General features: G+C 39.8%; 1 protein-coding gene across 1 annotated transcript in view; it reads left to right on the forward strand.

Annotated features, from left to right (window-relative positions):
• The window catches only part of LOC109916449 (probable phospholipid-transporting ATPase IA), a 274,955-nt gene that overhangs the window by 109,945 nt on the left and 138,885 nt on the right, over window positions 1-26,125 (forward strand). The window contains exons 17-19 of the mRNA XM_048600569.1: window positions 12,265-12,334; window positions 16,653-16,737; window positions 20,731-20,870. Of these exons, the coding sequence (XP_048456526.1) occupies window positions 12,265-12,334; window positions 16,653-16,737; window positions 20,731-20,870 (295 nt within the window). The remainder of the gene's footprint in view (window positions 1-12,264; window positions 12,335-16,652; window positions 16,738-20,730; window positions 20,871-26,125) is intronic.

Consider the following 26,125-nt stretch of genomic DNA (forward strand, 5'->3'; position numbering starts at 1 on the left):
CTCGCTCACCCCTGCTGTGCGCTGAGGTTGAATTGTCCCACATTATAATACTTCTTCACGTTCCAGTTCTGAGTAGGAAGATTAAGAGCGTGAAGTTTTTAGTAAGGCTATAGTTTCCGGACCTGTAGTTAGCCTCTATCTTATTCAGTAAATGCTTCCAGCATTTGGAGATAAACATGCTGCACTACTTTGTTTATAACTAATGGTTTCATAAACAGTTATATGGCAATTGGAAGCATTGTTTCTTCCAGATATTAAATTGTTCAGGCTGCACACAATAATAAATTACGTGTATCATCTGTAGGGTCAAAACTAAGAGAAGAAAATATAAGGCTTAAGATCTTGCTTATGTAATCTTGCATGAATAAAGTAATAACTGTTGCAAATATACATCGCAAATCGCAGAAGTTTAGTATGGAGGTATCAAGTGAATGGGATAGCTAATAGAATGTTATAATTTATTTCGAGTGGAATTGAACACCGAGAAGTTGTGCTTTAGTTAAACAAGGCATAGGATCACATCTGGAGTACTGTGTACAGTACTGGTCACCTTGTTTGTTTAAGGAAGGAAATGCATGCATTGGAAATAGTTCAGGGAAGGTTTACCCAAATAATATGTGGAATGGCAGGGTCTTATTATGAGGAGAGGTTTGACAGATGAGGTTTATATCTGGCAGAGTTTAGAAAAATAAAAATGACTTGATTGAAACAAATAAGATCCTGAAGGCTGTTGACGGTGGGAAGGATATTTTTGTTGTTGGGAGAATCTCAAACTAGTGTTTACAAATAAGATGTCTCTCATATATGACCAAGAGGAGAAGAAATCCTTTTCTCTGAGTTGTGAGTTTTTGGAATTCTCTTCCTGGAAGTAGTAGAAGCAGAGTTTTTGAATATTTTTAAGGGAGAGGTAGATTCTTAATAAGCAGAAAGGTGAACAGTCATCAAAGGTAGACAGAAATGTCATTGTGGGATAAACTATAGCCGTGTGACTGTTCCTGCGCAAGGAAAGAAGAAAACCCAAGGTCCACCTTCTTTATTCACTAAGATGGCACAAAACCTGGTTAGGGAAGAAAGGACCAAATTAACATGAGGGCACCTCATTCTTGGAAAAACACTGCAAAAGCAAATCTCTGCAGCAAGCCATGTAATACTTATGAAACAGAAAATTACATAGCCAACCACAAATGAGAACCTAATTGCAGAGTGGTTTTAACTTCTTTGTCAAATATAATCTTCACTCAAAGTACCTTTATACATGGAGAACTATTTAAGAACGTGAAAGGGGATTTGCGTTGTAAAAGAAGAAAATAAAACAAAAGTTGGGAATTTTTTAATTGTTGGGACGTGAGCATCACTGGCTGGCCAAAATTTATTGCCTGCCCCTAATTGCCCTTGAGAAGGTGCTGGTGAGCTGCCATCTTGAACCACTGCAGTCCAAGTGGTTTGGTTTGGCTTGGCTTTGTTGAAGCTTACTGAAGTTAAAATATTGTTCCTCTTCAAATCTTGATCCAACCCATCAACAAAATTCACTGTTGAATCAATTTCTGCTCTGTTGTATTTCATTCATTTTAATTAGTTGTGAAACATTTGGTGTTGCAAGTTATTGCAGTTGTAGGCTCAAAAAGTAGTAAAATATCATATTCTTCAGTGTTCAGTACAACCTGGAGTCAAGCTTCAATTAATATAACCTGTACTATCTAGGTATATTTTCACTACCAGCTACCTCGCAATTACTATTTTTGCCTTCATCACTTTTATTCTTTTTCTCTAATACCCTATCAGTTCCTTTGACTTCAGACTTTCCAAAATTCAATCACCAGCATCCTATAAAACAGTAAGTCTTACAGTCATCACTGTTGCAACTGACATCCAATGTATTGCTCCCTTCCCCTTAATATAACAAAATGGAAATTCTTATCTTCAGTGAAACATCCCTACATGACTTTGCCTTACTGAAACTCTGCTTTGACTCATTGCAGATCACTATGCTTCCTTGTGCCCCTTCTTCCAACCCTAAATAAAACATATACATTTATGGCTGAATTAATAGGAATCCTTTCACATGTATACTTAGCCTGAGTATCAGCCTAAAAAAAGGCTTGAAAGTACTGCTTTAAAGTAGAAAATAATGCTTTATAACCCAGCCATGTTTTACTACTTGGGGAAATCGCAGTCCATATGTTCTGTACATGAATATTCTGTTGTGAATATGCATATTTCCAATCTTTTCATTGTGAAATGTAAATTTATGTAACTTCTATTACACGCTGTTCATTCTACTGTAGCCAGACATATTGGGGTTTCTCACAATTTTTATTCAGCAGTTTCTCCCAGATTCCTTTTGAGCTTCAGTTGATTAAATATTTTGTTTGGTGTTTGTACAGTTCATTTTTTTTTTATTTATGTTGTCTTCTCAAAAGCAAAGAATAACTTGTGTTCAGAAATGTATCTGGCAAACAGCTTGAGTTGTTGAGAGGAGTGATTTGTATTTTCTGATATTGAGGAAATAACTTTTCAATTGACACTTTTAATTTCAGTGCAATTACTTTTTAAATTAAGAAGCTAAAGTGAAGGTCAGATACAAGACATGACCAACTTCCATATAAAAACTGAAAGAACTGTGGATGCTATAAATCAGGAACAAAAACAAAGTTGCTGGAAAATCTCAGCAGGTCTGGCAGAATCTGTGAAGAAAAAAATTGAGGAAGGATCACCGGACCAGAAACGTTAACTCTGACTTTTTCTTCATAGACGCTGCCAGACCTGCTGAGCTTCTCCAGCAACTTCTGTTTTTGTACCAACTCGATATGCCATGTTTTATAAAAAGAAGGAAAGATCAGAAAACAATAAGCTATCATTTGTTTGACGTTCTTGGGAAGAATAACTTGAAACAGAAGAACGTGAAGTAGGTCCCAATTAGAAACGTGAAAATTTAGCAGGACGACAAATATATAAATTGACACACATTTTTTGAGATTCCAAGGAACAAAACTGGAGCAAGGACCTAGCAGTATTGAGACCATGAAGAAAATATGATGTGAAAGATGACAAACTTTGTCATTGAGCTTTGCCAGGTAATGGCAATGGAATTTAATCTGGATAAATGTGAGGTGCTACGTTTTGGAAAGGCTAATCAGGGTAGGATTTATACACTTAACACTCCCCAGGATCTTACCATTATTGAACAAAGAGACCTTGGAGTGCACATTCATAGTTCCTTGAAATTGGAGTCGCAGAAGGCCATGGTATCTATGCTTTTATTGGTCAGTGCAATGAGTAAAGTAGTTGGGAGGTCATGTTGCAGCTGTACAGGACATTGGTCACATTTTTAGAATACTGCATTCAATTCTGATTGCCTTTCTATAGAAAAGATATTGTTAAAGTTGAGAGTGTGCAGAAAAGACTTACGAGGATGTTGCTGGGACTGGAGGGTTGATAGGGAGAGGCTGATTAGGCTGAGGCTTTTTTTCCTGCAGCATCAGAGGCTGAGGGCAACCTTATAGACGTTTGTAAAATCATGAGCAATGTGGGTAGGGCAAATAGGCAAGGTCTTTTTTCTAGGGTGGAAGAGTCCAAACCTAGAGGGCAGAGGTTTTAGGTGAGAGGGGAAAGATTTACAACGGATCTGAGGGGTAATTTTGTCGTGCAGAGGATGGTGCATGTATGGAACAAGCTGCCAGAGGAAGTGGTGGAGGCTGGTACAATTACAGCATTTAAAAGCCATCTGGATGGGTATATGAATAGGAAGGGTTTAGAGGGATATGGGCCAAATGCTAGCAAATGGGACTAGATTAATTTAGGATATCTAGTTGGCTTGGACAAGTTGGACTGAAGGATCTGTTTTCGTGCTGTATGACTCTGAGTCTATAACCTTTTATTCCTACTTTCCACTTCCTGTTAGTCAGCCTACCTTCTATCCATGCCACAACATTTACACCATGAGTTTTACTTTCTGCAGTAACATCTGATATGGCACATTATCAATGCCTTCTCGAAATCTAAGTACAGAAGATCCGCTGCTTCCCCGTTATCCACAGCACATCATTACTTCCAATAGATTGGTTAAATGTGATTTCCCTTTGACAAAACTATGTTGACTTTGCATGATTATCTTGAGTTTATTCAAGTAGTCTGCTATAACTTTAATAATAATGTTGAATATTTACCTAATGACAGATGTTAACCTAACTGATCCATCGTTTCCTGCCTTCTGTCTTCTGTCTACGTCCCTTTTTGAATGAAGGTGTTATATTTGCTATTATCCAATCTATTGGACTTTCCCTGATTTGAGAAAACTTAAATCAATGTATAAACTAGCTCACTATCCACTTCTTTCAAGACCCTAGAATGAAGTCCATCAGGACCCAGGCACTTAACAGCTCAAACCTCCAACAATTTACTTAGTCTACTTCTCTGGTGACTGTGATTTTTCCTGAGTTCCTCCCTCTCTCAATTTCCAAATTTATTGCTGCTTCTGGGATATTACTTGTATCCATGAAAGTGAAGACTGAATCAAAGGTATCTATTCAATTTATCTCCATCTCTAATTCTCCAAACTCACTTTATGTAGGACCAGTGCGCATTTTGTTAACTTGTAAGATACATACAGAAATTGTTCCTATCTGCTTTTTGTGTTTCTGGCTAGCCTTCTCCTTTATTCTAATTCTTCCCATTTTTTTTATTTTAGTTATTTGTCACTTTTTTGTTTAAATATTCTGATGAATTTTCTAATCTGCCACCCACCTTTGCACAGTTATATACTTTTTCTTTAAGTTTGCAATTTTTAACTTTTCTCTTTAACCACCAATGGGGATCCATTTCTTGGAATTTTTTGCACTCTTTTTGGAATGTATGTGTTCTGTGCATTCTGAAATCACCACTTAAGGACTCATGGGCATCGTGAAGTGTTTTAGTCCATCAGCAGCTGCAGAATTGTACTTAAACGCTGTAATTTCATAACTCCATATATCCCCATTTCTACTAATACACTCAAGCCAAGGGATGAATCATGGTTCAACGGAGAGTGCAGGAGGTTATGCCCGGAGAAGCAGCAGATAAATTTAAAAATAAGATGCCAACCTATTAAAACTACAACACCAGGATATTCGCAAGTCAAACAAGCTGCAAGTGATGGATAGAGCTGAAGGATTGAATAGTGATGGGAAATTAAACAACTTAATGGAGGAGCTGGCTTCACCATATCCCCATCCTCAATGATGGAGAAGCCCAGCACGGCCAGAAGTGGCAAGTGAATGATCTAGGTGTAGAGCTGGATGAGCGGAGCAGGAAGACTGACGTTTCGGGCCTAGACCCTCCTTCAGAAATGAAGAAGGGTCTAGGCCCGAAACATCAGCCTTCCTGCTCCTCTGATGCTTCTTGGCCTGCTGTGTTCATCCAGCTCTACACCTTGTTATCTCAGATTCTCCAGCATCTGCAGTTCCTACTATCTCTGAAGTGAATGATCTATCTTGGCTTCCTCTGGAGGTCCCAGCATCACCGGTTGACTGGACGTAATAGCAAGAAATGGTAGAGGTACTGGACACGGCAAAGTTACCAGTCCTGAAAACATTTCAGCAATAGTACTGAAAATTTGTGCTCTGGAACTTGCCACTCCCCTAGCCAAGCAGCTCCAGTTATAGTTACAACACTGGCTTCTACCTGACAATGTGAAAAATTGCCCAGGTATGTCCCATACAGGAAAAGCAGGACAAGCTGAACCCAGCCAATTATCATCAGTCTGTTATCGATCGTTGATAAAGTGATGGAAGGTGTCATCAGTAGTGCTATCCAGCAGCGATTGCTCAGCGATAACCTGCTCTCTAATGGCCAGTTTGGATTCTGCCAGGGACACTCATTTCCTGGCCTCAATACAGCGTTGGTTCAGACTTGACCAAAAGAGCTGAATTCTAGAGGTGATGTGAGAGTGACAGCCCCTGTCATCAAGGAGCCTTAACAAAACTGGAATCAGTAAGAATCAGGGAGCAAAGTCTCCATTGGTTAGAGTCATGCTTGGCACAAAGGAAGATGGTTGTGGTTGTTGGAGGTAAATCATCTCGGCTCCAGAACATCTCTGCAGCAGTTCCTCAGGATAGTGACCTAGGCTCAACTATCTTCAGCTGGTTCATCAAGGACCTTTCATCACAAGGTCAGCCATCGCTGGTCCTTCTTTCATTACTCGTGTTTAATATTAATATTAAGAGGATTTTACACATGTCAGATGACAGATTAGAACAAGTCTGTGTTGTGAGTGCTACAGAAACTTTGTGGACAGCTGTCTTCAAGGTAAAAGATAAGTGTTACAATAAGGAAAAAAAGGCTAAAAGAAAAGTTCAGTCAGGCGATATGTGTAGACAGAGAAGTAGATAAGAACAGTAAGCACTGTTCCTTCATTGTTACTGCAAAATCTGTCCAATTATTGACTACTCCATTCCCCAGTGTAAGCAGCGGTCTGATTTGAGGAATGATTTTTAATATAGCACATTACAAAACCATCCTTAAAACTATGACTGAAGTGTCTTTGGAGATGTTTTACAGTGTTTTTAGATTAGTGAGGAAGTCATAAACAATATATAATATGCCACTAGGGAGTGTATGCCGTGCCTGTGAAGTAGTTAATCTGTCACAGGCATCCACCACCATACATTTGGGGCAATTTACAGCATTGTTTCTCAATAGTGGCTCCAAGTAACTGCTTGCACATAGCAGCTGATACAGCCTGATCGAAATAGGCGCGAACAGCAGAATGTTATTGTCATTGCTCTGTGCTATACCAAAGAACTTCTATAAATTATAACAATGCTGAGTTATTTGACCACTACAGGAAATTGGTTTAATTTACAACTAGTTTTAGTCCATTTATTTTGTTTAGGATAGGCTGAGTATTTAGCAGTGGGCCACCTCAATGTTTATTCATGCACCAATAATTTTATTCTGTACCAATCTCACATTGCTGTACAGATGTTTATTGATCACTAATATGGAAGTTCTACTGGAGAAAATTATTTCTATTGAATTTCTCTTGCAGATGAGACGCAATCTTATTTTGATCTATTTTAGCTCGATAAATGCTTACTCTTCACAAGGGCAGATTTTTAATGTTCATGGTCTACATAAAAATTAGTATTTTACACTTGCCGTCAAAATTACTTTTTTGTAGTAACAAAATGCTAACTTCACTAGTTGACTTTTCTGGCCATTTTGATGTATTTTAAGGTCCAGTGCTAGTGAGAGATCAGCCTTTGCTAGCACGCAAAGTGGAGTCATGTTGCAAAATGTAAAATTTTGTGTAGAAGTCTAGGTTCATGTCAACTCAGTTGGTAACACTCTGAATTGTGGGTGAAGTGCCACAAGTTTTTCATTTGTACAATTGGTGAATTCTGGTGATGTATCCAGTATCCTGATCCAGATGGCAAAGGCAACTCTACAGCCAAGAGGATCACGTCAAACCTTTCTTTCCAGTAGAAGATGTAAGCCCTGCTTGTTCCTGCAGCTGCCCCTCCACGGAAGGGCAGATTGCACTGAAGGCAGCAGTGTTCATTGTTAATGAGATGTGATTGCAGTTCTTTTTTCCAAACTGTTGTTCTTGAGATTATTCATCTGTGTTCTAACACTCCCAGTTGCAAACCTTAGAGTTTTCTTCCTTTGATGGTAAAGACGGAGTGTGTGGTGTTCCCCAACCAGGAGAAAGTGGGACAGTCTGTTTTAAGGCCATCAGTTCTAGCCCCTTCCTATTTGGAGTGAGTTGAGGGAATTCTGAAGGGGGCTGCTCAGTCCAAGAAGCTGTTGCCCAAAGACAGCTCTTTCAGGCACCCGGTGACTTTTTCTGAACTGTCAACTGTATACAGACTCTTGTTGAGGGACTCCCAGGTTCACAGCTCTGTCCTTGTTACCAATTCTCCATCACCACAGGGTTTAGAAAGTGGACCCTGGCAGAAGCCTGAATGTGACCTTGGTAAGTAGGGAAGAGGGGCTCTGCTATTGTCCATTTTGATGTAATAGTGATCAGATTTCAGTGGCATCATTCGATCTGCCGGAGCAACTTTGCCTCCACAGCCGTCTATTGCCTTCACAGTTAGATTCATTGAGTCATAGAGAGGTACAGTACGGAAACAGACCCTTTGGTCCAACTCGTCCATGCCGACCAGATATCCCAGATAAATCTAGTTCCATTTGCCAGCATTTGGCCCATATCCTTCTAAACCCTTCTTATTCATACACACATCCAGGTGCCTTTTAAGTTTTGTACCAGCCTCCCCCACTTCCTCTGGAAACTCATTTCCATACACCCACCACCCTCTACATGAAAAAGTTGACCCTTAGGTCCCTTTTGAATCTTTCCCCTCTCACCATAAACCTATGCCCTCTAGTTTTAGACTTCTTCCACCCTGGGGAAAAGACCTCGTCTATTTACACTATCCATGCCCCTCATGATTTTATAAATCTCTATAAGGTCACCCCTCAGCCTTTGACGTTCCAGAGAAAATAGCCCCAGCCTATTCAGCCTCTCCCAATAGCTCAAACCCTCCAACCCAGGCCACATGCTTGTAAATCTCTTCTGAACTCTTCCAAGTTTCACAACATCCTTCCTGTAACAGGGTGACCAGAATTGCACACAGTATTCCAAAAGTGGCACAACCAATGGCGTGTACAGTTGCACCATGACCTCCCAACTCCTATACTCAATGCACTAACCAATAAAGCAGTGTTGTCTTTGTCCGTTCTGCTGTTGAGAATGCTTTGGGCCATGCTTTGTCAGGTGCCTTCCTTGCCTGACCTTGTGCCTTGAATAGTCCTATCAGGAACAAGCTGGCAGTGTCACTAAAGGGATCATCACAGTGCACAAGCCTCTCTCCCAAGTCAAGGTGGTAATCCATGGAGGTGTTAATAATTAAAAGTAGGTCAAGAAGCATTTGCCAAGAGAAAATGGAGCTTGATTTTGCACTCCAAGATAATGGTAAGGCAAATGGTGATTATCGTTACCTATTTTAAATAGTGCATAGACTTTAGGCGAGAAACAGATATACAGTTAAATGTGAACATTCAGAAGTTGCACCATTCAACCATCAATTTTTCAAAAACAGCATCTCTCTGTCTACCTCAATAGAGAAATGCAATGAAACATCTGAGGTTGCTAAATTTGCATGCTAGGTGCAAGCTAAACCTGCCACCACGATTTAGAGTCCATAGTTATGAGCACAACTCCCCTTTAATGGCACCAAGAATTAACTAAATTAGTGTGGAGTGGTATTCCTTTGGACTGGGAAGTGTTTGTTAAATTTTAAAAATGTCATTTTGAATTTAAAGTTTTTTTTTCTGTGCTTCTTATTCTCTCTAAATCCAGTGTTGTTTTCCCTCTATCTCTCTCTTAACTAATTTGTAATTCAGCTTGCTCACTTTAATTTGCCCTCTTTCTTAAGTCATCCCATGTTAATTTGCAAACCTTGTATCTCATTGGCCCTGATTTTTGCCCTGTGCAATCTGAGATCTCCCATTTCCATCACCATGTTGCCTTCTGCAATTTATTGAGCAAGGCATTCTTGATTTGAATAGGGGCAGGTCTGACTCAGGACAGATGGCCGAACCGTGAACTAATGTTGCAGCTTGACGGCCATCAGCACTGTAAGGTGTTATGAGCAATTACGAAACAGGCATTTTTTTTTACATGAGTACAGAGTTAAGTAAGTTAGAGAGAGGGGATTCAAGGAAAGAACAAATCCAAGGGCTTGAGATCAAGGACAGGAGTGATTTAATGGCAAAAGGCATGATGGTGGCAAGCAGAAAGAGCGACAACTATAAGAAGAAAATGTGTCCAGAGGAGGTGTAATTGGTTACAAAATTCACAAGAGAAAATGGAAGCAGTGATTGTGTTTCAAAATCAAGTTCAACGGGCTGTAATTTGCCTTATGCACAGGTCCAACAGCCCCAGGAACTCCAGTATCAAAGCCTTGATCATTCTTGATAAAGTGTGCAGATTGTGAACATTACAACCAAATTGAATCCTGTTCTCATCTGATGCTGGCAAACATAATTGTGGTGTTTGAGAATGAGAAGCAAAACATTTTGCCCCACCCTAAGCCAGGAGTGCTGAGACCAGTTGTAGTGCTTCTGCTTCCTTATCACTTTGATAACTCAGCACAGGCTATCTCAAACCTGAGAGAGGTTATGGCTCAGCCATTTACTGAATACTTTAACTGAACTCTGGGAGGGCTACTAGTTACTGTTCAACAACATAAGTGAAGCCAAGTTTCTAACTCACTCTATTGATGGTACAATAAGTCCCCACTTAAGGTCAACTAACTTAGCATTGTTTTGTTTTAACATTGTTGATAAAATAGTGCCAGTATTTCTTCTTCTTGTGGCTTGATGCTACACTGAGTTCAAGACAGATTGGTTGAGGGGAAGGCAGAGTTAAGAACTGTCTTCAGATTTTGAAGTAATACCATTTATGATATATTAAATACTAAATACTGAAATACATGGAAATCGTAGATATTCTCAGATTTATAATTACATTAGCTCAGGATTATTCTGTCATTTTTACATGCTCATATTCATGTGATCTCAAGATTCTGTCATATTCAGTGATGTGCAGCTCTGTGACATTATCACAAATTCGCTCAAGGGTTCAAAAGCCAGCATCCCTCCCTCCCCTTGCTTTGTTCCCCTCATCTTAAACACTGTTAACAGTTTCATTCTTGGTGTGGGGCCTGGATTACTACCTTTTACAATATTTACTGTGCACTTTTTCCTTAGCTCTCCTAGCTCTCCCCAAATCTTTAACTTGAATCATCTGTTTCATTTAATAAATTAGAAAAATCTATATCCAGTTGCAAAGCACTTGAGGTGCAATTGGTCTTTTTACTTTCTCCTTGCTGGCTTCCACTATATCAGTGATTAAAATTGATCTGTCTGAAGAAACTTAGTGATGTAATTTATGTGTATGAGATTTATGGGGTGGTTATTTCTCTTCTGGGCTATTGTTAGTGATACTAGTGTCAGTACCCCTAAAAACAAACAAAGTAGTCCACCATATGTTTTTTTCACGTGAAATTCCTTCTCTTGTAATATTAACTTGTTCTTCAAAGTCTGTTCCAAAGAATGAATGTACATTGGCTGGATTTGATTTGGTGTCAAATCCAAAAGCTGTTTGAAATCTTAGGAATTGTACATTTCATGCTTTCCAATTGATTGATCTATCACATGAATTTGAAAGCTTTTCTGTTGGAAAAGTTGACATAGGTGAATATTTTTGCACTGAGATATTGTTGATAAGTATTTGAAGTTGTTTTCTTAATTTGGAAGAATCAGATTGCATCTTGTGCTAACTACACTCATTATGTTGTGTTGCAGTGTATTTAACTGATCAAAGTTATTGTTCTGTTGGCATCACTCGGCATTGCAAACCAGCCATCCAGCCAACTGATCTACGCACTCCCTCCTCACTCAACCTTATACTCCAAACTCCACTCCTGTCTTCTTCTGACCCAATCTTTGTCTGTGTGCCTTGCTTCTCCCTTCGCCATTCCACCTGATCTTGCCTCTGCCTAGCCCGAGTGTTACTTCCCACCCTTTCTCCTTGGGCACTACCTTCCATCTCACGTACAATCTTGCCTCCTGCACCCTAACTCCTCCAATTCTTAATCTGGCTCCTGGAAATTCATCTCTGGGCTCCTAGCTTCGCTGGTAGCTTCTTCTGCTCTTGGGCTCCATCTTGTGCCTGGAGCTGGTGACTTCAAGGATGGCAGCTGATACCTGCACCAACCAAGGTCCACCACTAGATAGAGCATTGTCAATCGAAATGTGCATGGCTATATGAATTTTTTTTTAATTGTTGTGTACCTTACCGTATTTATTTTACCATATATTTAATGATGCATTTTATGTTGCAGTTTATTTCAGTGAGGCATGCACAATTCTGCCTATGTTTAGTATACTATTTGAATAGGCACTCCTAATTCTCTTAAAATTGATTCACTTAAAGTGGTGATTTTCAAGAATGCAGCCACAAGTTGAAATAAAGACTTAGTGCAACACTGCTGGATGTTAAATGTACCTTGAAACTGTCAAAAAAAAATTGTGCTCAAGTTACAACTTTTAATTTCTTCTTCCATTGATGTATAAACTGTTAATTATGTGCAAGTACTCAAACACTAAGTCACCTGTGACTGAGCTGAAGGATCTAGGCTGTATTTTAAAAACTTATTTCTGACAATCTTTTGAAACCTACTAAAGGGGCATGTGTGACTGTGATCTGGTTTCTTACAGCAATAGAAAACGGATGTCTGTGATTGTACGGATGCCATCAGGAAAGCTGCGACTTTACTGTAAAGGAGCAGTAAGTCTTCCACTAATCTTCATACTAATTTAACAGTATTTTCATAAAGTTGTTCTTGCTATTAAAAACAAACTTAGTAATGATTTTCATTTGCCTTCCAGTTGAAGCAGACAGTTACCTGCACTTCATTCAGTCTAGTGTACTGTGTTCACTGTTCACAATAAAAACCAAAAGAACTGTGGATGCTGTAAATCAGAGACAGAAATAGAAGTTTCTGGAAAAGCTCAACAGGTCTGACAGCATTTGTGGAGAGAAATCAGAGTTAACTTTTCAAGTTGAGTGACCCTTCCTCAAAACTGCAGTTCTGAGGAGGGGGTCAGTCAACCCGAAATGTTAACTCTGATTTCTCTTCACTGTTCACAATGTGGCCTACTCTACATTGGGAGACAAAACACAGACGGGGGGACCGTTGTGTGGAACATCACTGTTCTGTCTGCACAAATGACCGAGCTTCCAATTGTCTGCCATTTCAACACACCATTGTGTGTTCCCAGGCGAATGTTTCTGTCTCAGGCCTGCTGTAATGCTGCAGCGAAGGTCAATGCAAGCTGCAGGAACAACACCTCCCCTTCCACCTAGGTACCTTGCAGCCATCAGCACTCAACAATGAGTTTAACACTTTTTCAGTGCATTAACACCACCTCAATGTTTGTCCCCGACCCCCACAACCCCAGGTCCTTTTCAGTAATGGGTTGCTCCCATCACAGCCAACTATTCACGCTTCCTGCTATCATCAAGTCAGCATTTACTTCTGTCCTGGTTTACTATCAGAAAACCCTTTGTCTGCTTCCCTTTTCTTTCTCTCTGTGAGCACTGTCACCATTCATTCGACTCACTTCGTTCTTCACCCACATCCCCACCATTATCAGCATAAATGACACAATTTCTCAGCTGCTTTCAGTTGTGACCAAAAGTCACTGGATGCGAAACATTAGTTCGGTTTCTTTCTCCACAGATGTAGCCAGTCCTGCTGAGTTTCTTCAGCACTTTGTTTTTGTTTCAGATCTCCAGCAACCAGAGATCTTTTGTTTTATGTTAATAGCTTTCCTTTCTTGACTACTTCAGAAGTGGAATTATAGTAATTTAAATCAAAATAAAAGTTTGTATTTCAACTGTAACTTATGACAAAATGAATGTACTTTAAAAATATTAAATATGGAAGTAAAAGCAAAATTGGAAATGCTCACTAAGTCAGGCAAGATCTGTGGAGAGAAACTTAAGTTAACTTTTAGGTCAGTGACCATTCCTCAGAGCTGAAGAGCAACAAAAATGTTGTTGAAAGTGTAGAGGAAGAACAAAAAAGAATTCTGTGATAAGTGGAGGGCAGAAGAAATTTCAATGACAAGATACTTAATAAGGCAAAAGCCAAAGAGACTGCCAGTGGGTGTAGCCACGGAATAACTGGACAGTGGCAATGTGGATACAGAATTTGCTGAATGACAAGTATCATTAAGTTAATTAATGGATGTTCTTCTGGTGGAAGGAGATCTGTCATGGAGTTTCTCAAAGCAGTGTTGGCACCCTTGCTCTTCCTGGTACATATTAATAATTTAGACAACTTCAAAATTTGTAGTTGACTCAAAACTTGGAAGCAATGAAAAGTGTGAAGGGGCAGTGTAGACCTTCAAAAAGACATAGACAAAGACAAGTTGGAGGAGTTGGTGGTAAGTGGCAGAATAATGTGGAAAAGTGTGAGGTAATATATTTTGGGAGGAAGATCATGGTAAGACAAAATTTAAAAGAAGTACAACTCTAAAAGGGGTGCAAAAGCAGAGGGACCTGGGTATATATGTACACGTTATTGAAGATAGCAGGACATGTTGAGAGAGCTGTTAATGAAACAGTATTCTAAGTTTTATCAGGGACGTAGAGTAAAAGAGTAAGAAGATTCTGTTGAACTTAAGTAAGGCACTTGTTTGGCCTCAGTTGGAATATTGCATTCTCTTTAGGTTCAGATAGATCCTTGATCGGTAAGGGGATCAAATGTTATGGAGAGAAGGCAGGTGAATCGGATTGAGAAATATATCAGCCTCATTCTGCTGCTATCTCTTAGGTGCACTTCTGATTTCTTAGTGCAGAAAGATATGAGACTATTGGAGGATATGCAGGACAGAATTTGAGAATGGTTCCAGGATGAAACATTTCGATTATGAAGGTAGTACCAACTTCTCCAGTCTGTACTAAATAAAAACGGAAAGAACTATGGATGCAGTTGTTGGAGCTGCACCTGTTCAGGCAAGTGGGGAGTATTCCATCACACTCCTGGTGGACAGATAGTGGACAGGCTCTGAGGAGTCAGGAGGTAAGTGTCTCTCTGCAGCATTCCTAGACTCTGACCTGCTCTTGTAGCCTCTATTTATATAGCTAGTCTAGTTCAGTTTCTGGTTAGTGTTAAAAAACCCCCAATGTTGCTAGTGAGGCACTCAGTGATGGTAATACCATTGAACATCAAGGAGCGATAGTTAGATTCACTCTTGCTGGAGGTTGTCATGCCTGCCATTCAATGGGCAAGGTTACAGGAAGAAGGCAGGAGACTGGTGGCAGGTCAGGTGCCTCTTTGAAGAGCTAGCACAGATGTAATGGACCAAATGGCCACCCTCTGCATTGTATCAATCTGTGATTCTGTAAAGAAACAAAAGGATGTGTTTATAAAAGGCAGGAATGGATGTATAGCGGCCATCTGAAGATACTAAAGCAGTAAAGGAACAAGCCAGTGAAACTTTTGTCCACACAGAACAAGATGGAGGCAGAGGTTATGGCGTAAAGTTGTTGAACTTGGTATTCCGTTTAGAAGCTTGTAGAAAGCCAAAAGATTTGGTGCTTTTCCTTGAGCTTGCATTTAGCTTCACTGGAACTGACCATGGACAAAACATTGAAGTAGGAGCAAGGTACAGAACTAAAATGACAAGCTACACGAAACTTAAGGTCATACTGAAAGCAGATTTCATGCTAAAACTTTGAATATTATGGGCTAGGCCTCAGTTTAAAGAACTGTGTGCAATTTTTGGTACCACACTTTAGGGAAGATTTCAAAAACCTGGAGAGCATATAGTGGAGTTTTACAAGGCTGATAGGGAGTTGTGGCCTCATAGTAATGTCACCGAACTTGTAATTAAGAAACCAGGCTAATGTTCTGAGCTTTTCTGATGAAGGGTCTAGGCCCGAAACGTCAGCCTCTCTGCTCCTATGATGCTGCTTGGCCTGCTGTGTTCATACAGCCCTGCACCTTGTTGTCTTTAATGTTCTGAGGAAATGAGTTTGAATTCCACCACGGTAAATGGTGAAATTTAATTTCAATAACACTAGAAATAAAAGGCTAACCTAATATTGGGCCGGTGATGACTGACAATTGTCATTGACACCCATCTGAATCACTTTGTGCTTTAAGGAAGGAAATCTCCCATCCTCACTTGGTCTGAGCTACATGTCACTTCAGATCCACAGCAATGTAGTTGATTCTTAAACTGTCCTTTGGGCAATTAGGTATGGTACATCAAAGTTTTAACTCTGATGGTGTAAGTGGCACGCAAGCAGCATCCTTGACCCAAGATCTCCAAGGAAAGATCTCCCAAATACAAGATTTGCATTGGGATATTTGCCTCTGATAAGCTGGATATTGTCCTGATGTGAAAAATCAAGGTGAGAATGTAGAACCTCAAGCAGTACTTAATAGAGGAACATTTTCTGTGTAGCATCCACTAATGTGTAGAAGTTTCAAGGCCAGACCTAAGCTGTGAGTTAAAGGTTTCAGGCAAAGGTTTTAGGGCCTTGTACCCATGTGCAGCCATTTCTGAATGAGAAAGACATAGAATTTCTCCATTTCACATTCATCTCCTTGCCTTGTGAGTCAGAACTTGACATTGATTTTAGTTATCAAGTGGCATTGGTTGGAGGACAGTGTAACAGCATGCCTCCTAGGTGGCTAATGGTTCAAGCAACCTCCATCCCACTTTGTCATAATCTAGTGACACCAATTACCTTTGCAGCAAGGGTTCGTTTCAGTAATGCATGTTTTATTGAAAATCGGCACAGACAGCTGAGGATTTGCAACAGAACAACTCAACAAGAGTCTCTACATCCTTGGTTGGAACAATGCCTGCTGCAGGCAAACAAGCTCCAGCGCCAGGCCTAACGTCCTGAAACATCAATCTTGATCCTCTACCTCATAAATTGAGTCTGGTCTTGGAAATTGCAATAATTCCTGGTAATGGGCATAGAGTTTTATATAATCCAAGTGATGATCTGAAATAGTCATCATATGCAAGTTGTGATTTTTTTTTTTAAAAATTGTACTTTAAAACATGGTTTTATTTTACAGGATACTGTTATTTATGAGCGGCTGTCTGAGAGTTCAAGATATAAAGACATTACTTTGAAGCATTTAGAGCAGTTTGCTACAGAAGGTTTGAACTTTACAGAGTATATCTGAATATTTTTAAGTGAAGGTCCAGTAATTTTAATTAACAATGTGGAGTTTCCAATTGTTTTCCACTTGAATGTCAACACAATTTAAACGGCAGGAATACAATAGCACAAAAGATTGTGGAATTTAAAAAAACAAGGAAGTTACACTCCTAACAATCTTCTGTCTACTTACTGACTTTTCACACTTGTTCAAAAGTCAATTCACTCAAAGCAGATCCAACACACAGCCCTAGCTAGGCCTTCAGTCAGCATGGCTCATTGCATTGCACCCAGATGTTTGGGGGCTAAAGACCAGCTTTACATTGTGACCTCACTCAGCTCTGCTCTTCACACTTATGTCATAATTAAGTTCTTTAAATTCAGTTTATTGACCTATTCTTGATAAATAAAACCTAGAGTCTTGTTGTGCAGTGGTAACATCCCTACTTCTGAGCCAGGAGTTCTGACCTGGCCTGGAGGCATGTCATAAATATCTAAATGGGTTGATTTAAAATAAGGACTGTCGCCAGTGTTCAGCTGAAATGCTTATCTGGCCTTTTCCTTAATCAGCAACAGCTCTACCTTCTAAATCTGTGACCTCTACCACAGTGAAGAACAAGAGTAGAGATTGTATAGGAATGCCTCCACCTGCAAGTTTCATTCCAGTCAATACAACATTTTCATTCCTTCCCTGACATTGGGTCAGAATCCTAAAACTCACTCCTTGACATTGTGTACGTACATTACATGTACAGCAGCAGCTTAAAAAGGCATACTCTCAAGGGTGAATACAGATGAATGATGAATGCTGATATGACCAATGTTGTGCATATTTTGAACAAGCCTATTAAAAAAATTCAGTCCAGACTTTTAATTTGTTAAATGCGAGGTGCTTTTTCCAATTTTCCAATCAGTCATTGGTTGATAATGCTTATTATTGAACAGTTTTATAGTTTGAATTTGTGCCAATAAATTTAAGTGAAAACGTGGATGCAGCTCCAATTCAGCCTGACTGAGACTGTATCTAATGTGCCCTGAAAACTTTGGACCGATTATGCCCCTAGCCGAAACTCCATGCCAGTATGATAAACAATGTGTTTGGTTGTTGTGTACAATGAGTTGTAGGCAGCATGGTGACTCCGTGGGGAGCACTGCTGCCTAACAGCACCAGGGACCCAGGTTCGATTACACCCTCAGGCAATTGTCTGTGTGGAGTTTGCATATTCTCCCCGTGTCTGCGTAAGCTTCCTCTGGGTGCTCTGGTTTCCTCCAACAGCCCAAAGATGTGCAGGTTAGGTGGATTGGCCATGCTAAATTGCCCATAGTGTGCAGAGTTGTGCAGGGTAGGAGGATTAACCATGGGAAATGCAGGGTTACAGGGAAAGGGTAGAGGGATGGGTCTACTTGGGATACTGTTTGGAGGGTCAGTATGGTCTTGATAGGCTGAATGGCCAGCTTCCACGCTGTATGGATTCTATAATTCTATGCTGAATGTAATTTGGTTTTTATTTAGAAGATATCGATTCTATTTCAGTGCCCCCCCTCTTCTGTTTTTCTGGCCTTCATAATAATTGTATATGTATTCGATATGAATTGTGGCATTTATTGTTCGTGCCAGTGTTTTGGCGTATAAAGGCCTAAATAGGATATGGAACAAAGTTAATTAAATTAACTCCTCCAGGGTATCTGATGTGCACCAGAGAACAGAGCAGTCACATCCTAACTCTGGATTCCAACAGCATTCACATGAAAACTACAATTACACTGTGCATAGTTAGACCTGAGGTTTTCAATGGTAATACTACTTGTAGGATCTGAATCATGTAGTATTATGAGCAAAAACATCGAATTTGTAGTGGAATGCATTCCACATGCGCAACACCATGATCCGGTTCTACTACAAAATGTGAACCTGCGTATAAATTGTGATGTATGGTTAAAGTATATTAATACCTGAATTGCAACTATTTGTTCCACTGCATAAGAGCCAAAGCTAATTTGTCCTCTGACCTTTGAGAAACTGTTGAAAAGGTTCTTAAAATAAGAATACAAGAGAACAGCAAACAGGTTAAATAACTGAGCTGTTGCTGCTTCAAGTCCAAGCAGAAGTATTTTAGTCTCAATAATAACTAATACTGTGAATTACTAATTATGAAATGCAATTTACAGGAATTAAGTATTGGAACTAAAGTGATTATCTTGTAAAAAGTAAAAAATTAAAAATAGCATGCATCACTTCAAACATAAGTTGTTGCTACTGGAAGCAGAAGAATATTTGATTATCAAAATAAGGGTTTATTAACATTAAGCCAGATCTAATTGGACTGTGCATTTATGAATAAAATCATCTACAGACTGAATAATTGGTAAGATAGCTATTATTCAAATTATTGTTCTGTCGCCAGTAAATTAGCAAAATTTGAAATGCATTGGTAACTCAGGACAATTAAGAGCTTGTAAATGTTGATTAGACCTCTTTAGCCCATGTTCTGTTTGTCTGAAGCTTCTGGCCCTATTAGAAGGTCCCTAGGTTTGCCCTGGCCCCTTTCCCAGCATGGCATGTTGATGAGTTAAGGAGTCCTGGGCTGTCTGCTACCATAGAAATCATTGCAGGTAAATAAGGCACAGCTTCCTGGGCAGCTGACCACGCCAGTGGAAGTAAATCTGCTTTTTTTTTTACTGCATTGAAAATGTTTGTACATGTCTCATTTTACTGAATCTTGAATTTATTTTGGGGGTGAAGAAGGGATTTGAGGAAGTATTAAGCATGCTTGGACATGATGGTGAGGATGTCTTTCATCACTGGTCCAACTTTTAATGTATTCACAATAGAAAGGTGCAATTAGAGAGCTGGGCATTCTTGCTGATTATTTTATTTGCTACTTTGCTGCCCAGTGCTCTTCCAAGATCGAAGAAGGATGAGCCCAACCCATTATTGCACTCCACGAACTGAGATTTTGAGAGCTGCTCTACCTTCAGCAAATTTGGTCATCCAAGGAAGCCTTGTTTCATTACCCTTTACCTCTCCTTGAGGCTGATGTATTTTGAGGGCCAGGTTATCTTCCTTTTGTCTATCAATCCACCTTACCTTGATTTGATAGCTTTTCCTGGTGCATTAGCAGCATAAGGTGATGGTATACATCTGTCCAAGGATGTGCAGTCTTGGTGGATTAGCCACGGTAAATGCAGGGTTATGGGGATTGGATCGGGGGCTAGGTCTGAGTGGGATGCTCTTCGGAGCATAGATGCAGACTTGATGGACTGAATGGTCTCTTTCTGCACTCTGGATTCTATGATTCTGTGATATTGTTTTATATATGGCCAAGAACATCACGCTAATCAGAAATCAGTCAGTCAGTCTTATCTTGTCTAATACTAATGCGACTTTTACTCCATATGACACCCCTGTAATATCACTAAATTACAGCTTTAAGATGGGAAAGGAATAAACTACCTTAAGATCTTGCAGTATGAAGATAGGTCAGAAATTAACTCTACTTATCTAGTCGCATGTGAGATGACAGACTGGTTTATTCATGCTGTGGTCCCATCTATGTGTTTGCATTTTTTTTTCATCTGGTTCTGCCTGTTAGCAGGGATAATGAACTGGAGGCCTAGTGTTTCCTATAGTGCCTGCTCATTATCAAAAACCAACATAAGTCCAACTGACTGGTGTGACCAAGCCTGTGAAGCGATACTGTTGCTGAGTGATATAATTAACATCATAGCAAACAGATTTTTGCTTAAAATCATTTATTTGAATCAAACGGAGAATTAGAATTAAACACAAATAAGAAATCTTGGCAAAATTGTTTGGAATTATTTCCAAACACTTTGTAGAAAGGAATGTTTTTTCAGTTCCCCAATCTTGACATTAAAACAGACTTTCAATTTCCAGAGTCTTCTAAACAATTGTTTGTGCTTTTTTTTTGCATGTCATGCTTTGAATTGCTTTATTTGAATTGTAAGAACACTGAATTTTACTGTTTCAGGTTTGAGAACCTTGTGTTTTGCCGTTACTGAGGTTTCAGAGACCATGTACCGAGATTGGTTGGAAGTATATCAACGTGCTTCGACTGCACTGCAGAACAGGTTACTCAAGCTTGAAGAGAGTTATGAACTGATTGAAAAAGTAAGTATTTCAGATACCTCCTGTTTGAATGAATTATGAAGAAAGTGTTCTTTTTAGCTAACAAGAAAATCACCACAAGCAAAGTGTATTTACTTTACAGCATTATAGTTAGGGACTGATACAGTATTATCAGACTTCATTCAGTGCAAAAATAACTGGTCTAATATAGACAAACTTAACATTGTAAATAGTCAGTGCACAAGTTACACAACCAAGTTCAAGTTTTGAACATGCCTTATTTCTATTTATATTTTCATTAAAAATATCATCCTTCAAATTCTGTTGACCACCTACATCTCCTGTATTGATCGTAGTTTGTTTTGCAAATTCTGGTGTGTAGAACATAGCATTTTTCGGCAATCCATATCACCATGGGCCAAATCACTGAAAAGATCCTCTGGGTATTTATAAAACTGCAATCCTGCCTTGGGGAGAACATGGTTACAGTTCAAGCAAGTAGATGTGAGGATATTATTTATAACTTCCTTACACATACTCTTTTTAAGCTTCTACAACTGTATCCCAGGAGGTCACTGTGGTGTTTCTCAGGTTGATGCTCTGCAACAAATAACACAGCTGTTCGGAATCCTCGCCCATGTTTACCATGGACTATCCCATTACTGCAATGGATTCCCTCATAGCAATAACATGGTTTGGCCTGTTGACTCATTATCTTTCATAACTAAGTTCAAGGTGATCACCTTGAATCGAGAAAGCTTACACTGAGGAGGGTAAGATCTTTGGATATGATAGCTCACCTTCAATTTGATGTCTAACATTCTTCAGGAGTTACATTTGTTTACATGCTGATTTCAGAGTAAAAAATGACAATGTACCTGAATTAACAACACATGACTGAATGCAGGACAGGAAAAGATTGAGATTTTTCTCATTACTGGTACATTATAGTCTTCAAAATTCAGGACCATTACACCTCAAGCTTCTCAACAAAATGATTATAAATGGTCATTCTATATTATGATAACTAAATGACGCACAAGGTTGATAACTGTAGAGAACTTCAAAGACATCTGTACTGACATATTTTTGCACACTAGTGACTGAATTGTCAGCACAAAGCAACTACTCCTGCCAAGATTGTTAGCAACATTTCAATCCTTATGCATGACAATATGTGCATATCCATCAATGGATAACCTTTGGTTTGTCAAAGAATCTTGCTGAGAAATATTGCGGAGAACATTGAAAATTATTTTTAAGACCTAAGAACGTACTGTAACAAGTCTGAGTGAGAATCGATTTTCAACACTCAACACACTAAAGTTTCACCAAATAATTTGGTTTCTGATGATGCCGTAAGATGTCACACAATATTGCAAACTTTCAGATTTTGAGCACCTCTCTCTGTAAATTTGGATGCTGAGAGAATCACTGTGATTTTGTACTAGCTTCTCATTTCTCTGGTTTTGATGGGCCTTAACGTATTTGTCAGTATAGATCCTGCACTGATCTGATGTGACAGTTCTATTTGCAAAAGCCAATATTCATTTTCCACATTGCTGCTCGAGAGCCATGCATTAAAGTTGCATTGCTCATCATTGTGGGAAGCAGGGGCCAAGTTTTTGTTGTTTTTGCTGTAATTACTCCACTGAAGCGAATAACAGTTTCTGGAGTTTGGATATGTGTCGGACAAAGTAAAAATTCAAACTTTGCTATCTGAGAGTTTACAGTATTAAATAAGATGTGTTGCCACACAGACTGTCATCTCCCTTGCAATCAGAAGCCAACATAAACCGCCACTGTTAATCTAATTTTAAAACCCCTGCAAAAAGTTAAACCTTGCTGAATAAGCAGTTTTACCCAAGACACCTAGCCAATATTTACCACTCAATCAGTATCACTGAAACCGATGATCTGGTCAATATCTCATTGCTATTTGCAGAACCTTGCTCTGCACAAATTGAGTGTTTCCCCGACACCAATGTCAGAGTGAAAAGCACGTTCCAAGCCCATGCTGCTAACAACAGGATCCTCCTCAGTGGTTTTAACCACACGCAGCCTCCTAATTGGCTGCCTGTGGACCTGGCTTCCAATTAGGGACTGCAGACCGGCAGCTCTGATTCCTCAGAAGCACTCACACAAGAGGTACTCAGATGCAAAATGCAGGACCGCTGGAACGTTGGAGATAAAATCAAATCGTGGGACACAATGTCAGCATTGTAATGCCTTCGGTCCGCAGTTCCCTCTTTGTTCCGTTGTCTGTCTCAATCTGGATATAGCTGGGAGGCAGCACAGGTAGTTGATCCACCATTGACCCAAATAACAACAACATTGACAAGTAACAGCAAGCAGGTCTTTAGTTATAGTAATTCCCTGCCACATCCTTGGAGTACAATTCCCAAGTAATTGAGGCCATGCTGGGGAGCTGATCTAACATGGCTCTTCCCACTCACCCCTCCAAAGTCTAGGTCAACTTAAAATCCGGCTTGGGGGCTAATTCTAGTAAAATCCTGCCCATTCATGCTGCACATTGTTAGTTTCTAAAATGGTGTGTAACTTTGTTGAAAATGCTGGGCTTCAATATCTTGAAAATGTTAATAGCGCTGTATATGGGATGGAGCTAATTGGCTTGGTCAGTCCAGGTAACAATGAGGTAACAACACGAGGGTTTGGAAAGTATACACTGCATCTAACTTCCTAATGAAGTGTATATTGTGCACCATACGGAGTGGCACTCCTGATGCAAAATAGTGCATCATCCAAATTACAATGATTAATCTCATGAACAGTGGGTAATTGTGGAAAGTTAACGCATTCAAAATAGTGAATCGCATATTGACATGGATAAAAGATTGCCTGTCTAACAGAAAGCAGTGTGAAAGTATAACTGGGTCTTTTTCTGGTGATGTGCCAGAGGAATCGGTGCTGGGACCTCAACTGTTTACAGTTTATTTAAAAACGTTTTATCCCTACATGCAAAGTTATAGTTACTAAATTTGTTAATGACAACTGTTTCATAGAATCTAAAAATAATCAAGTATTTAGGATGATATTTTGTATCTATTTTGAAGATTTTGGAATTAATTCTTCTGCTTTGAAAAGTTCTATTCCGTGTCTTTATACTTCAATTGGTTACTATTAGAATCACACGGATGGAGTGGTAGATAGTCGTATGCCATGCTTCTGACTTGGCCAGTCATACATGGCACCAGAAGGTGGCAGCCTTCAACATAGAAAATAAAGTTAATTGTGCTGACTTTTCCCATATTTTTGGCTGAATATTTTTCTTGATGAGATTCAAGGTAAGCAGTGCCCATGGTCTTTGTGCAATCTTCTGCTCTTCAGTTCATTACAGCTGGCCTCTTTAGCACCCGCTTCATAGAATTGAGCAGCAGGAATGGCGGAAGTGCTTGCCTTAGCTAGGACTTTGTAACAAAAACAGAAATTGCTGGAAAAGCTCAGCAGGTCTGGCAACACCTGTGGAGAAAAATCAGAGTTAACGTTTCAGGTTAAGTAATCCTTCCTCAGAACAGTTCCAACAATTTCTGTTTCTGATTTACAACAGCCGTTCTTTCAGCTTTTATTCAGGAATTTGTAATGTTCACACTATTGGTGCCACCTTTAAACCCCAGCTTCCCAGCACTTCAGATGCTGCAAGTTGCTAACTGCCCTTTTTGCTGTGCTTCTGCAGTGTTAGACACCCAAAGAAATGGTCCAGAAAAGCAAGTTAGCTCTTCATTTTGCTGACCGGGACCACGAGTTACTTATGGATGGGGTGGTTGAAAGAAAGGCACTGCCTTTTCCTACTGAGAAGCAAAGGAAGCTACAGCACCACATATACCCAGCCTAGACTGAGATAGCAGCCTGGGTCAGTACAGTGTCCTGGATTGAAATAAAACCCAGTAGTGCAGGAAGAAGATAAATTATCTTCTGTGCTCTGCAAGGATAAGTGCAACTAAATTTTCTGGGCTACCTCACGCTCACAGGGCCACCACTCATTGTAACTCTACTGCTGTACACGCCTCACCAAGGCTCATGGATAGGGCAGAGGGAATCAGACCTTTAGGCCAACCCAACCAGAGGCTTTCCAATGGCATTCCTTTGGTGCAATGGAGGATAGAACAAAGAACAATACAGCACAGGAACAGGCTCTTCAGCCCTCCAAGCCTGCGCTGACACATTTTGCCCTTCCACACTAAAACTGTACTCACTTACAGGATCCATATCCCTCTATTCCCATCCTAGTCATGTATTCTTCCAAGTGCTTCTTGAATGCTGCTATGTGTTTGCTTCCACCACCACTTCTGGCAGCGCATTCCAGTCGCACATCACCCTTTGAGTGAAAAATGTGCATCGCACATCTCTTTTAAACTCCACCCTTGTCTGCAGCTTGAACCAGTGTCCCCTAGTAATTGAGTCCTCCACCCTGGGAAAAAGCCTCATACTTTCCACTCTATCCATGCCATTCATAATGTTATAAGCTTCAATCTGGTCATTCCTCAACCTCCTGCATTCCAGTGAAAACAAACCGAGTCTTTCCAGCCTTTCTTCATAGCTTAAATCCTCCATAACAGGCAACATCCTGGTAAACCTTCTCTGTTCCTCTCCAAAGCATCCACATCCTTCTGGTAGTGTGGTGACCAGAACTATATGCAATGATCCAAGTGTGGCCTAACTAAAGTTCTATAAAGCTGCAGCATAACTTATCCTTATATTCTATCCTTATAGAATATCTTTATCCTTATCCTCTATCCTTGTCTATCCTTATACTTAATGCCTCTTCCAATGAAGGCAAGCATACCATAAGCCTTTTTTACTACCTTATCTACCTGCGCTGCCACCTTCAGTGATCTGTGGATCTGCACACCCAGATCCCTTTGTATATCAATACTCCTAAGGGTTCTGCCATTCACTGTATAATTTCCACCTGTGCTTGACCTTCCGAAATGCATCACCTCACATTTTCCAGATTAAACTCCATCTGTCATTTTTCTACCCATGCCTCCAACTGATCTATATCCGGCTGTATACTCTGACAATCCTCCTCACTATCTGTAACTCCACCGAAGTTACGTCCGAAGACTCACTAATTAGACCAGTTACGTTTTCCTCCAAATCATTTACGTGGATTGCAAACAGCAGAGGTCCCAGCACTGATCCCTGTGGAACACCACTAGTCACAGCTCTCCATTCTGAAAAGCATCCTTCCACCGCTACTGTTTATCTCCTATGACAAAGCCAGTTCTGTAACCATCTTGCCAGCTCAAGCCTGATACCATGTGACTTCAACTTTT

This window comes from Rhincodon typus, chromosome 1 (genome assembly GCF_021869965.1).
Source record: "Rhincodon typus isolate 14 chromosome 1, sRhiTyp1.1, whole genome shotgun sequence".
Classification (NCBI taxonomy): Eukaryota; Metazoa; Chordata; class Chondrichthyes; order Orectolobiformes; family Rhincodontidae; genus Rhincodon; species Rhincodon typus.